This window comes from Gambusia affinis, linkage group LG17 (genome assembly GCF_019740435.1).
Source record: "Gambusia affinis linkage group LG17, SWU_Gaff_1.0, whole genome shotgun sequence".
Lineage (NCBI taxonomy): Eukaryota > Metazoa > Chordata > Actinopteri > Cyprinodontiformes > Poeciliidae > Gambusia > Gambusia affinis.
In genome coordinates this window covers 11,324,577-11,340,247 of record NC_057884.1, presented here as the reverse complement: position 1 = coordinate 11,340,247, position 15,671 = coordinate 11,324,577, and the positions used below count along the sequence as shown (strand labels likewise).

Here is a 15,671-nt window from a genome sequence, read left to right as displayed (position 1 = left end):
CGACTGAAATTGGAGCTCCCAAAACCAATTTTATTAAATGTTTTTGTGATTCCAATTTCACTGTTGCTTGCATCAAGTCCTTCACAACACAGGATGATTTGCACATCTACGTCTTAAAATGTTTCCTCCAAATTTGTCTCACAACAATAACAGCAGTTATTGGTAAAGAACACAAGAAAATACATCACAAAAAATACACATCATGATACTAACAGACATTAAATTAATGACACAACAAAAAACTAATATATAGGGTTTACCAGAAAAAGAAACAAAAGCTTTTTTTTTTTTAAATATATGAGTGGGTATTTTTTTTAAAGCTGACACATTTTAATCCATAAGCTCATTTGTGTTTCAGGGGACAGCAACATATATATATATATTTTAAGTGACACTTTGTAAAAGAAAATATTGGATTTGTACAACATACCCAGTTTGTGTTTGCAGTGAAGATTTAGTGAATGAGTCCACTTGCAAATATCAACCACATCATTGTGTTTCAGTATTGGATTACCAAAATAAAATGTGACCATCAAATACATAGGTAGTGTTTTATGTTTAAGACTGAGTGTGTTGAACACAGTTGCAGTTCTTTTTATACCTCCAGCAACATGCAGAAAATGTCAAACTTCTTAACTCAAAACAAAAAGAGAAATTTTTACATGTGGTCATAAAAAGCTTACAGAGTAACACTTTCAAAAGGTATTATAAGCTTTAATATAAGATTTTCTTCTTTTTCCTGCAGCACAAAATACAAGTTCAATGGCTTTAACGACACAATTTCACTCAACATGTTATGCCTCCACTCATCATATTCCTTTTTGCTGTGCTCTTGTCTGAAATCTTCTGAGAGAGTTGAACAAAGACATATAAATGGAACAGGTACAGGGTGAACGTCATGACTTACTGTATGTCTACCTCAGGGAAGTGTATGGCTTTAGGTTGTCTTGCAAATGTGGCTGAATGATGAATGTTTACATTTTGCTCTCAGTGCTGAAAAGCTCCACAGATCAGCAGTCACAACATGTACATTTTGCAAAGCTGTACAAAATAGCATTGATTGTTATAATCTTCAGACCACAATATTGCATTCACGCACCAGGAGGTATACTGCCTTGTGAAAAAACAACAAAAAAAAAAAAAAAAACACACACAGCTGGAAATTCATACACAGTGGGGGAGAAAAGCGTTCAAAATGCAAGATTCAGCAGAGACTTGGGTCAGTCTCAAGTGACACATTCAATTAACAAACAGCGTTAAGCATTATGCCCAAAAAAAAGAAAAAAAAAAAAAGAAAGAGGTTTACAGACACACTCGCATACATTCACCCACACATATGTATATATAAACAGCTGGCTTTTGTTTTCAACATGACTATCCATTACTGCCCTGCTGTGTGCCTCGTGTATCAGAACAATGACAGCGTTAAATACCTTTCTAAAAGCAATGCAGATCCACTGTGGGTTCTGAAATGTAAGAAATGTGATGACTACTTACTCACTAGAGCTTTAGATTCCTTACAATGTATAAACATTTTAATACTAAACTGTCTGTTAGGTTTGAAATACTTTGCCCAGTAGGTGAAATAAACTGATATCTAGTCTGCCATTGTGTTTTCTGTACCTTTAAAAATGTCATCTTTTTTCCTCAAGAAAGAATGGCAGTATCAGATGCAACCTTTGATCCCTTATGTTATAATCAAGGCCTCCTTTTCATCCAGTACATAGATATACTTGTTTTTTTTTTCCATTTTCTCTTTTTAAGGTTCTTTAAGGGAATTACAGACATGCTGGGACAAGTATGATACAGTCCATACAGTGTTTCCATTGATCTTTTTTTTTTTTTTTTATCTGCCAGAAAAGCTTTTCATTACTGCCTCTTTCTCTTTTTTAAGAATTATACTTACAAAGTTAATATTACATCAAAAGGCAGAAAAGGTCAAAAAAGAAAAGAGAAAAAATAAGACTAACATCCCCTCATAGTTAATTAGTTGGGTGTTTCTCTGTTGCTTACCGTCCTTAACATTAATGTTTTACTCAACAAAGTTTTGCAGTCAGGTGGTCTGATTGTTTGAGTATTTCTGTGCTGTACATGTCCAAGGCATGGTTCACTCGAATCATCTCGCTGTTGTTGAGCTTCAGCCTATGCTTCAGCATACAAGAGAAAAGGTCCAGCTGTGGTTTGCCGGGTGCAGAAGGGGGAGCTAAGCGGTTAATCCGATCCCTAATGTCCAGCAGCAGTAGCATCACAGATGAGGACGAGTAGAACTGAGTTCCTTGTGTATATGACTGGTTAACCTGCTGCACAGCGCTACGTAGCAGGTCAGCGTTGAACCGCAGGCTATAACCAAACACCTGGATATCGGAGATCTTTATGTAGATCTGCCGCTTGTTGGGATCTGCGAGATCCACTGGACCCTGTCCCGTGTCATTACGGAGGCCAGTCGGAACCTTAGCACGGCTGCGCAGGTAAATGTGCACAGTCTCAAAGAAGGTCTTCCACCTGTTACCCAGCAGGAGAGTCCAGTTGAAGCACTGCGAGTTCTGCAGTCGAACTTTTTCCCACCGTGGGTAACCGTGTTCACCGAAGGGCATGCTCCAGCCTTCTGAGTGGCTGCCACTGAATGGGTTAACATAAACAAAGAACATGGGATCAATGCTGCTGTTTCGCATCTGACAGATTTTCATTGACAAACCGATGATCATGTGGAGGTAGTCCATCCGATTTTTGTTACTTTTCAGAGTCAGGGACATACGCTTGCGCCATCGTGGGTCGAAGAATGTCTCCAGTCGGATCTCATTGCTGATGAAAGTGGTGTGTATGTACAATCGTGAATCCATTTTCTGCAGCAAGTATTTCAGCTCCAGGTCCTGAAAGTCCAGATCAGTTTCAAAACTGATGAACTGCTCGCTGCGTTCTGAGTCCACATTCTGCGGCTCACAGCGGCCACGATACAACTTGTAGCCTTTGTTGCAGGAGCCACATTGTGAGATGTTGGCCAGGCTACACATGGCACAGCTGTTGTTGCCGCCTATGACACACGGGATGGGTCGCTGACACAGAGTTGCACCTGTGTGGCACACACACGCCTTTTGGCTCTCCAGAAAGGTCCCCCAGAACCCATTCTCATTGCAGTACAGGAAGGACTGAACCCTGTTGAGCCACTGCATCACAGATCTGGAGCAGTAGAAGGAAAAAAAGAACAAAATCGTGAACAGCAAGCAGAATTTTGATTAGGTCAGATATGTGTTTCTTTTTTGGTTGTTGTTTAGTTTTGTCTTTGTGAAATGGCTGCTCTATATATATAACACTCAGCATAACGTTTGGAAGAAAAAATATGATGTCCCTCAAGGGAAAAGAATTGCATTATGATAGGAAGCATTAATTGCTATTCTTATCTAGTGTGTTCTTTCCCTCAAGGCATCTAGCCTTGTCATCTTGACAGTGCTGTAACTTCTTTTCGGACTAGAGGAGGTGACTTTTTCAGAGAAGCTGGCAAGTGAAGGTTAGTTTATATATTATTGAAGTTTTGTACAATAACTCTGACGTTTGACACTGCATTCTGAGCAGGGCAAGTAAACCCAAAGTCTAAAATATAGTTTCATTTAAAAATACACAGAACCACATATTGCTTTTTGCCGTTTTTTGATCATACTGTAAGGCAAATGAAAATCCGTTCTCTGGTTCTTATTTTCTTATTGCAGACTGAGAATTGGACAAGTATTAGATCAAGTGTTAGGCAATCAGAAAACACTTTATAGATGTTAAACAGTGTTAAAAATGCATGTTTTCACAAGTGTTGAAAATATGCATTAATTTATTGAACATGTCTTGTCAAGTGAAATACATTGACAGCAATGGTTGTTTTTATCAAAAAAGGAACTTAATGAAATTCAAAGACAATTTAACTATGTATGCCCAGCAATGCCAACATATTCTTGATGTTGGGATAATATATATTTATTGCCTTTATTACATATAGATTTGCAAAACTATCGTTATTGGCCAGTGTCTAAGCAAACAAATAATAATAATTAAAAAAAATTAAAAATAAATTAAAAAAAGAAACTCATGGTTTGAGCAAAGGTTGTTAGACTGACAGGAAAGAATTCTTGTTTGACACAAACCTTTCAGTGTCCGTTTTTATAGTGGACATTTTTATTGATTCTAAGTTGTTATAAAGAATGAAAAGTGATCTGATGAAAAAGAAAGGCAATCAAAAAAAAAAAAAAATCTTTGCTATCCCTTTCGGTCCTATGACAAACTAAAACACTATAATTATATGTATGAGCTCAGAAAAAGTGTTAATGAGGACACGGCAGCTGTTATAAATCTGTCATTCTGATTGGATTACAACAGAATGCTTGCTTTAAAAGGGAATGGTGCTTGACATCCTCCTTGTCTTAATGGTGGCTGACTTTCAGAAAACACAAGCCAACACCATAGGCTTACTTTGACAGGGACTTCACAAGTCAAATCATTCAGTTATTGAATCACCAAGAACTTCAAGAAGAGAGTTTAGAGTTGCAGTATGTGACTTTTATAAACACTGATTTTACATTTTTATTAAAACTGTCACTATTTTCTGATACATGATATGAGACAGAAGATATGTGAAAAAAATCAACTTCCTCTGCCTCTTCCGTGTGGTCTTACAGCCATCTACAAAAATTCACCACGTGATCAGAAACAACCAATCAGAGCCAGGAGGAGGGTCTTGGTACTGTCCTCTTGCAATCTCAAAGCCGGGGGTTAGATTCCTCCTGCCACAGGTCGATGTGCGCCTGGGCAGGCAGGAAGGAAATTTGGGGTTGCCAACTGATCTCCAAATCAGTGTATGAATCCGTGCACATTTGACAGATCGATTGGTTGATTGTGGCTCGATAAGTGTTCAGCATGACGGCTAGCATTTCTCGACATAAAAATGCTTTTTCCCATGATTGGCATTTCTACAAGTGCTTTTCTTTGACTAGAAACCTTTTAAATGAGTCCTGTGACATACCAAAAGTAAAGCATCCAGAGATAATTCATTTGTTAGGTACCTCTCATCCAAGAGAATGGGACTTTTTCTATTTTTCCCCAAAACACTATCATGAATAAGTGGGCATGAAAAAAAAAAAAAAGATGAATAGCTCAAAGTAGTAATAAGAGAAAGTATCTTACATTCATTTAGTTGAATAATACAAATGATTGAAGATATGTTTACCGAAAACCTACCGACAAAGGACTTATGATATATGCCATGTTAAGTAGAATTTATGACTCTTTTGTTGTATGGAGGCTGAGGTATTAAAACGGGTTTTACCCTGGACATGAATAATTAAACCGAGCATATAAACTGAATGCAAATGACTTGGCTCGGAAGGATGCAACTCCATATCTGTCACTATTAATCATTTACTTGAAGATTCCTAAGCTCATTGTACCTGAAGCAAGCTACTAATAAAGAAAATGTACTAGTAAATCTATTTAGGGGTTCCACTGTGAGTGATCACAACAAGAATTTATGATGGTTGTAATGAATGGAAACATAGACCAGAGCAATGGTAAACTTTCTATGTGTAGCTTTAATTATAGCTACCCAATAATACACTGCCTTCCTTACATCAAGTGAAATATATTTACTTACTGGCTGTCACTTTCTTAAAATGGGATAGCAAATAGTCAAAATCCCAAGCTGTAATTTTGGATTAGTTTGTGCCTAAATAAATACAACAATGAAGTTCCTCTTTTATTATCATGAATCCATTTTGTAATTAAACTAAAAGCTGCAAGGGACCTGAGTGATCTTTTGGGCCATTAGTAAGATTACATGTCTGTGCAAAAAAAATAAATAAAATAAAACCTGCTTCTTTGAAGTTTCATTAAGCCTAACTACATATTACAGTACTTCTATTTTTAACTAAGGTATGAAAATGCTGTTTATTTGCTCAATATACAATGCCCCAAGAACTAAAACACCATTAAGTATGTTCCCTAGGCAACACAGCATAACAGCAGCTTTTACTTTGCTGTTTTCTCATCTAATTTTCTCCTGCAGAACATTGCAACACTTACACAGATGCAACCCAAGACCGCCTAAAAAGCATTGGGTTCTTATGACTTTTGTGTATGACATACTTATATTTGCCACCAAGACAATGACATTGACATTCTCTTCTTATCTCAGCAGTATCAAGCCATTAGCCCTTTGGTGGGTTTAAGTGTGTTGTAATGTGCATTTTTTTAAATTTCAATATGTACAGTAGAACTTGTCGATGTTAATAGCAATGCAAGTGAGTTCAAATGTATAACTGTCAATTTTACATGGTTCCCATGAGGACGTCTACTATTTCTAACTTGTTTATTAGGCAGGTATCAATTCCACAGACTGTCTTGTAGGTGATGCAACAAGTAATCAAAGGCCTCTCTGCAGTGTCTTTATTTAAAGGTTGGAAAGTCTCTTACCATAGGAGTGCAGAATATCTCAAATCCTCAATTATCATAACATCACAGTACATATTCAAGTAAAGTTTTAATATATGCACATTTTATATATAACGTATGTCACTGATTTCATTGCTGTTCTTATTAAGGGTTAGATGTAAAAATTGGAAGTTCAAATGACCTGATATTGCATTGCTTTACTGAGGTATGTAGCTAATGTGTATCAGGCCAGCTGCCTTAACAATGAGTGTTTTTTTTTTTATTTCATTTTAATCATGTTCTTCAATGTTAGAGCTTCAAATTCATTTTCTTGGTATTTATGTGTTCCCACAATAGTTTGCTGACATTTTTGGTCTGTCTCCTGGCAGAACAGTTGCAACTGAGGCAGGTTTATAGGTCTTCATATGCACACAGTGATCTCTGCCCACAGATTTTGAATGAGACTGAGATTTGGGCTTTGTAATGGCAATTGCTAAGAAAACTTTCTAGCTGTTGATATCTCATGATCCTGCCACCTTCTGTACTTCACAACTAGGATGGTGTTCCAAGGCTTGTCAGTTTTTCCCTTTTTCCTTCAATTGTAACGCTTGCATTTACGGACAAAAATTTCAGGACACGACATGTTTACAGAGTTCTTTTTTTATTTTTTCAACTGTAATCTGTCTCTGTTATGTTCAGTGATGGAGAAAATATTCATTCCTTTTTGAGTGTCTGTCATGGCTACTCATAATTAGCTCCAAAAAAATGAATGTCAGAGTAGTTTCTGAGAAGGAGGGTCTTGACACACTTAAAAATAAAAAGCACTCTCAGAGAGGTTTCTGGTTCAACTTCTAAAAGCAATAGCAATATTCTCCAGGTTGACTTCAAACAAAATTCAACGATAAATGTTATTTTGTGATACAAAAACTGTTTCAGTCCTCACTCCATCACTACATATCAGACCAAGCACAGCAGCTGTATTTTCTTCTTAATCACAGCAGGAGGTTGACCTGACTAGGAAGAGGCCCTAAGCAAAAAATAAATAAGTAATAGCTCATCTACCATCTGTAATCATTAGCATCATTTTAGATCAATAATAACATCAGTTAGCAAATAAGTAATTTGTTAAATACTTAATAGGCTCCGACAGTGGCCATCAGGTTTTTGTATTTGTCTGGAAGGACTGTCTCTGGTTTTAAGTCTATTGCAACTTCATAGTGATTTTCTTTGGGATTGCTGTTCATTTAGCTCTATCCATCTTCTCTTCAACTCTGATCATCTTGCATCACTGATGCACAAAAACATTCCTAAAGAGTCCTAAGGACTTCTTTTAACAATAATCTGTGCCACTCTCCTGCTGTATAGGGATAATATTTGTCTTAACAAGCTCCCTCACCTGAGCTTTGGAGCTTAGCTCCTCCTCCAGACATACTTAGTCATTATTCTATCAGGTCACATTTATTTGCTGCTTTGTGTTGCTCTGCCACATAAAGATTGACTAAAATTTATGATTGTAACATGAAAATATAAAACAAAAGTCTAAGGGGTAAACATGCCTTTGCAAGACATTATGTGGGCTGATATACAGTACAGACCAAAAGTTTGGACACACCTTCTAATTGGATTCAATTAGAAGGCTACAGAGGTAAGGCATGAGACTTAGCGCCTTTATTGGTAATAGAAGGGCACTTTATTTCACTAAGAGAGAAGGGTAAAGATGAGAGCTGATTTTAAAAGATTTATGGCATGACTGCCAAGCTAAACTCACAGAGTAGGTGAAAAAGCCTTTACACAGCTGTCTAGCATTGCATCTTTGAAACAGTCATAAAGCCTCAAACACCTTTGTTCCAAAATGAACAATGAAAAATTAACATGGGGAGTTTGAGTTTGAGGGGAAATTGCATCGTGCACAACAACAGCAATTCCCCTGCAGAACATATATGATACCTTAAATATACATGATGAAATCAAATAAATCCACCATCTGATGCAAAGCTGTTTCACACAGGCAAACAAATAAACAAGCTGCTCTTATTTCCTGTGCCATTAGGCACTCTCGATGTTTACTCCATGGAAGAGGAAGCACATACTGCAGTTCTTTGATAACACTTCAGAACAGACCCCATGCCAACTCTCACACAAATGTGGGTGTGATCCTTTCTGTCAGGGGCTGAAGACAATGGCTGATTTTCAGGCCACTTAAATCAATATTTTACATATTTCCCATTTTTATGGCAACATAACTAATGCTGGACAGTACAGTTTTTGCTGGCATTTCATCTGGCACCCCCCATTTGGTGTTTCTTTTTTTTTTTTTGCGTTGTGTTTTTAGATTTGTGAGAGCAGATTGGGGAAATTCCTAGCAGTTCCTGCAGCGCTGACACTATGGCACATCAGCAGCAAGGCTCTTAAGCTGCAACTGCAGTACGTGGTGGCAGATGTGTGCAATGACCTAACAAGAAAACTCCCACAGCTACATTTTCTTTTAAGACTGCTAAGTGAAATAACAAGAGTAAGCTGAAGCGTTTTGTGCATGTGCAAGTCTCAGCACTAAATAGATTTGATATAAAGTAAAAGCACAACCTTGAAGAAAAATATGTAAGAAATTGCATGTTTGATTTCCAAGCTATATTGAAATACAAAAGAGTATCCCCAGAGATATTATTTTCTTAAAAAATAAATATAAAAACACTAAGTCTTTGGTTTAGTAAATCCCCATGGATATTATTTTTACTCACCTCTCTCTTGGCATTTGGTGGCTGGGATTGTGAAGACAGCGGATGCTGAGGCTGAATAGCTTGCGGGCGGTGCGCTGGATTTTGAGCCGCTGGATCTCCAGGGAACTCTGAAGGAGTCTGTAACGGGCCTGCAGGTCCCAGTCGCTGCCCCACAAAAGATGCACACTGCTGATGGGCAGAAAATGAGTGGACGGGAGTCTCTTCAGGAATGACTTGAACTCATCTAGAGAACAGCGGAGGGTCAAGATGGGACAAAACAAAATGTAACACAGAATAAAGACTAAAATTAAACAGAAGTAATTTGTAGCCAGATGAAAACAAATTTACTGACACAAAACATTTAACGATGACTATTCCTCGTTACACAGTCTATTATAAATGGGCCAGAGTCCTGAGTCCTCTCTTTTGCACTTTATTCTTTAGTATAACCCTAACATATTAAGGTTTAGGGACTGACATGACATAGGAAGAAGTTACTGAACAATTTTATTGTTGATTTAGCAGAATGTTTTTAATATTTACACCTCAAACCTTTTCTGATCTTACTGGTAGAGTTCACCAGATTATTATTCGATATGTCCTAGTATTTCATGATGACATGTACTCCCTATGGACAAGAAACATGGCCACACCATTATGAACGCTTCACCAAACTTATAGTGGGATAAGCTGTTTTGTTTTCAGATGGTCATTCTTTGTTTCATATCAAACCCACTTTAAGTAGAAAGTTCAATCATAGTGTCACCTAACCAAAGCACTCAATCTAAGTAGAGTTTAAAAAAACTCCACATATCTGTTTGTGATGGTATGGCAGACTACATTTTTTTTGTTTTTTTGTTGTTTTTTTTAGCATATTGTATGGTACGTAGGCAGTATTCAGTTGTTATGAAAACTTGCTAACCTCAAGAGTATAATTTGTGGGTGTAAATGCATTAAAAAAATTATTTAAAGGAGCAATGTGAGTCTGAGGTATTTTTCACTGTATAAAAGTAGCAAAAAATACGATTCACATTTGAAGGTCATTGTTTTCCTATTCTTTAAAAGTTGCCAATGATGTTTTCTTCTGCATCTTTGGTTTGAAAATTTAAGGCTGATTCTGTTGTTCAAGTGCAGAAAGCTGGAAGTAGCAATCATCCTCTCCCCTCAGCTCTTGGGTACCAAGATTACTGCCCCCACATTTGTTCAGCCAATCTTAGTGATTGTCCATGTGGAGATCAGACAGGCTAGGATAAAATTTTCTTGTTTCCTCTTGACTACTGTTTTGTTTTTGTTAATTTCTTAGCAACAATTGTTTTAAGATGATTCTTAAAATTTCTTTAAATACAACTAAAATTGTGTTATTCTGGTTCATTTTGATGTAGTAATGTTAAATGATTCAGCAAAGCTTTAATATGAACTAAAGGATTTTAATCTTGAGTAAATAGAAATAAATAATTAATATCCTAAATGCTGGCTCTTCAAGATTGGACTGAAGATGTTTGCTAAATACAATAATAAAAAATATTCTAATCCTGAATTTGAAATGGTAAAATGAAAATGTTTTTTTTCAAACATAATATTTTCTAAATAAATTTAACCTTGAATACTAAAAGCACAAGTTAAAATAGCAATATACTAAATATTAGCTCAACAATGCTAGCAATATTTAATGAATCATTTAAAAGAGACAAAACACCAGAAATCTCATATCATTAGACTTTTACAGTTAAAGTGATCTAAAATTATAAACCTAAAAACAAACGTAAGGAATGAATAAACACACAGTTTGGTAGAAATCCAAACCACAAGAAGCTTTGGCACACTCAGAACATAGATCCACATTTTCAAGAAATGCGCCTGCAAAACATGCTGTCCTCAAGACATTTTAACAGTATTAACCAGAGTTAAGAGCTCTTTTTCAGTCACAGCTGTGAAATGTCAGAAATTCCTCCACCTTCCTCCCTGGCATGTCAGAACTCAGATTTCCCTTTTTCTTCAAAGGAGCCAGGATCCATCTCCTCCTCCTGTTTTGAACTTGCCACAAACCTCCACCCAGCTTTCAGAGATGACATAAACCTTCTTTAATTCTTTCCTAAACAAATCTGAGCAACACCAGCACCTGCATTCAGAACTCTGTCAACATGAAAAAAAAAGCTACATTATCATATTGTGCCCCAGTAGCAGATATGCAAACCCTTTTATACAAGCTTCAAAGAGTTCAAGTATCATTTTCCTTTACAGAGCAACCACATAGTCCACCTGGTGGTTCTTATCTGAACCCACCCAGCACACCTTGTCGAAAGATTAGAACTCATAATTTAACTTTTCCCTCATTTTATATCAATGTTTGCTCACATCAGCTACAAATATTTGAACTGAAAGCTTTTTAACCAGCCAGATGCCACTTTATATTGGCAGCCACCAGTTTACTGGCACCTTCTGGCAAAGGCGTAGATAAAGCCTTCCAAAAAGCTCATATTGGAGTATAAAAATATTCCCCTGAAAATTGTAGAGGATGTCAATTTTTGAGTATATTTATTTAGTAGGGGGGGGAGAAAAATCATATTTACAAATGTTTGTTTTCAAAAAATAGAAATTGTTTCAAACCTCTTAGTACTTTCTACAATTCCCTTTGGTCAAAAGATTGTCCGTCTGTCTGTCTGTTGCATGCTTTGCAGTAGTTAACGAGTTTCATTGCTCTTCTCATGAGCATCTCACAAACTGAGACAGACCTTAGCTGTGATTACTGTAATAACCATAACGCAACGTGTCAGTGTGAGTGCAATGTGTCTTTTTGTAATAACGGGGGAGATAATTCAACTAATACTAACAGCATGCAGCAATTTAGCATGCACTGTGAACTGGCACAGTATGAACAAAGAACGTGTTGTCACTGGAGAAACTGGGCTACTCCTGTGAAGCAATGGTGGGATGTCTGTCATATCTAATAATTCCTTTTTAAAATCATTGAGACATTTAAAGCCTAAACAGAAATCTGAATATTGTTGTCAATGTTAATGATTGATTTAAATAAATAAATAAGTTGCCAAAACCGAATGTATATACTTTCATATACCACAAAATAATATTACACCAGCTTTATCCCAAGCTGCTGCCAGAATATTAGTGAGCCTCAGACCACACAGTTAGCTAGAGCAGCAGCCTCAGCTGTCCTCACAGTCAGGGAATTTACACAGTCAAAGCTCTTGCCTTTTGATAGGATTACCAAGCAATGGATGTCTCATGTCCAGTGTGAGATCATCTTTCTTCTGAACCTAAAGAACATATCCCTTTAGAGGCAGTGTTGAAACAACTGACTATTGATTCACGGAAATGTAATAAATGTCACTACAATGCAATGCAAATTAATTTCTGAAACTCTACATCTTTTATCTTTGCTGTCCTCATTCATTTCACTTTGTTGAACACTAACATGTAGTATATGTGTCTCAAGGAGTTTACACTCCATCAATTCACATTATTTTTAATATATTTTTAATATTTACATGCTACTTTGGAGCAGCTATACTCTAAATAATAATATTTACATTCTTTCCACAATGTCCAAATTTGACATGTATCTCCATCACTTTTTGTTAAAAACAGAAATCTCTACAGGATAAGCCTTTTTCTGCATCTTTTGCATCTTATGTGCATGTTTTTTTTTTTTTTGTTTTTTTTTTACATACTTAAAAAAGATCTCACAAAAAATACATAAATAAATAAAAATGCCTGTAAAAGGAAAAAAACAAACAGACTTCAAGTCTTTTGATAGTCCCAGAGGGGAGCCAGGTTAAACTATTTTGTAGAAGTTTTCAGCTTACCAGAGTTTTCAAAATCTTTATAAGAGGCTGCCCAGGACTCAGACATCACCAGTAGGGTGTTTTCCATGATCTGGATGTCAGTGATGGGACAGTTGCACTGGGGATAGTCATCAGCACACTGACAGATGCACTGGTTGTTGTGGCACACATATTCACCCTCTCCGTTGCACATGATGTAGCTCAGAGCTGACTGGACAAATTTCTCCTGCAGGTATTCTGGGAATATGACCTGAAGGCCTGAAACAAAAAAAGTGAAGTTTTGCTTAAAAAATGTGACAACATCCATTTTTCTTTCTTATTTTTATTTATTTTACACATTATAATAATTGGTGTAACATAGGTACCAACATACGTACCATAAAAAATGAGGTTGTATCAAAACAGAAATACTCAAAAGGCATCACTGCACAAAATCCTTCCCAAAATTTAGTTTACATATTCATGTTTAGACTTATAAAGCACATTTTTAGCATGCAGAACTACAGAAATTTAAGAAGGGACAGCCACATTCTTTATATAGAAAATACATTTTCAGTTTTATTGAAGTAATATAAAAGAGAAACAGTTTCATGCAACTTAAATATTCGGATTATGTTTTTCTCCACAAACTGGCCTGTTTTGAAATCAATAATTCTGAGCATAATTTGATGACTGAAGTTCTGATTTCCCCAGACCTGAGACAACTCCTGAAGTTGCCATTCCTCCTTTCACATCTATGTTTTTAAGCAGTCGACTATTTTATTTTCCCTGAAGTATGCACAGAATTCATCTCTTTTCTTTGAGCTGTTTATGGTGAATCACATACAATGTGACAAGGAATGGGAAAGCCTGATGCTGGCTTTGACATATTTTGTCTCATTTGTGATTTAAAGGTTCATTTAAAGTTTCAGAGTTCAAGCTATTCATTCTTCAGTATCAATGACAAACTTTTAATAATTCTTAGACTCCCAGCCAATCCATATCCCTTTGGGGATCTCACCGAATTAAAGCTTGGACATCTTATAGTTCAGGCTTCCACTTCAGTTGAGACCAGAAAAAATAAATCCCTTACTCTACAAGCCACTGGATTGGAAAAGAACTAAATAGATTTTTCCTTCTCATATGAAACAACATCTTGGCGAGACCGTATTTTCTTAATAGCTTTTCCTTGAAGACAAACTGTGGTTCAGTACAAAACATATGCAACCAGGAACTAGGACACAACATGTTATTGAATGATGAATAATTACATTATTCCTCCTGCTCACATTTTATTTTCACCTTCGGGTGAAAGGCGGAATCCACTTATGCAAAGTCAACTTAATGTGGCTAAAATGAAAGGAAAAGTAAGCATATAATTTCATATTGTACACATGAATCATTTTCAGGGTGTTGTCAAGGAGTCAAATGGTATCTCATTATGCATTTGCATGCAGCAATTAATCCTCCTTATTTTCACCCACAAACAAACGTTGAACATTACTGTGGGTAATTCAGAAACAGATGAAAGCCTTAATGGTTTGGATCTGAAACGGAACACTTCAATAGTCGTCATCATGATGACAGCCTCTGAAGAGAAGTAACACATAGTGCATTTTGGTTGTTCATGGGGGAAAAAAAATGTTTTGCATTTATTCTCAAAGCTTGGAGTTTAGACAGTCTTTATTTAAATCTGTTTAAGATCAAATCGGAGACTACTCAAAGGAATCCTTCCACTTGCAGCTATTCAAGCACAGCCCCTATGCCTTGCACTGAAAGTCTACAATGCATACCTCTTTTTTTGCATAATCACTACTATTCCCCACACCTCATCAGAAGCCCTGCTCATCAGTGATGAAGGGAACAGAAGGAAGCAGGGATGGAGCAAGTAAAGAGGATGGATAGATCATGTCGGACCACAAAAGAGTTTGGTTGCCCTGGGCTTTTTCTCCATCAGGCTTGTCTGGATCCAATATTCATTTAGCTTGATGTATTCCTGGGCTTGAAACTTTAATGTGATTTGTGGGAAAATCCAGATGGCAAGTTCACGGATCAACGCTGCTCCCTGACAGTGCTGGTGCCAGCGGCCGCCTGCACAATAACACCGATTGCCTCAGTGCTCCCCCAATGCCACAATCACTCCCACCACAAGACCCTCCCCCCATTTCCTTATCTGTATAACTACACCGCATGCCCCAGCTCTACCAACACATACACAAACTGTCTTTTTTATATTGGTGCATTAGTGCTGAAGAATTGAAGAAGAAACCATTTGAGTCTGATATTCAGCTCAACTCTATTGGTCTTGCAATCTCTCCTTTGCGTTCCATGTTTCTGTCCATTCTCTTCCTTTGTGTCTCTCTTTGCTTCTCACTCTGTTTTTGTACACATCTTCTACTGTCTTACTTCATTATAGTCACTGCTGCTCCTACCACACACATCCATGGGCCCCCTGACTCCCCCCATCATCCTTTGGCTCCCATTCACTTCATCAATCACTCTCTTCATTCCTGTTTCTTCACCTCTTCTGCTCTCAACCTACATTTTCTCCTGCTGAGTGTGCATTCAGATATCAGAAAATTCATGCCCTGTGTTGCCCTGTCTGCTACTATGCAGAAATGATGTCACGTAAAAAAAAGTAAATCTATCAACATTTGTTAGAGCATTGTCAAAATGAGCAAAAGTATGGGAGCCCGCAGGCTACAAATAAAGAGAGAAACCAATCAGATATAAAAACATTTATCTTGTGACTTAGCAAGCTTTTCTA

At 36.9% G+C, this 15,671-nt stretch overlaps 1 protein-coding gene across 1 annotated transcript in view; it reads right to left on the bottom strand.

The window, feature by feature from the left end:
* Positions 1 to 693: 693 nt before the first annotated feature.
* Positions 694 to 15,671, bottom strand: part of brinp1 (bone morphogenetic protein/retinoic acid inducible neural-specific 1) — a 112,734-nt gene continuing 97,756 nt past the window's right edge. Inside the window, exons 6-8 of the mRNA XM_044096570.1 lie at positions 12,947 to 13,183; positions 9,144 to 9,366; positions 694 to 3,177 (exon numbers count right to left, since the gene is read on the bottom strand). Of these exons, the coding sequence (XP_043952505.1) occupies positions 2,037 to 3,177; positions 9,144 to 9,366; positions 12,947 to 13,183 (1,601 nt within the window). The 3' untranslated portion in view covers positions 694 to 2,036. The remainder of the gene's footprint in view (positions 3,178 to 9,143; positions 9,367 to 12,946; positions 13,184 to 15,671) is intronic.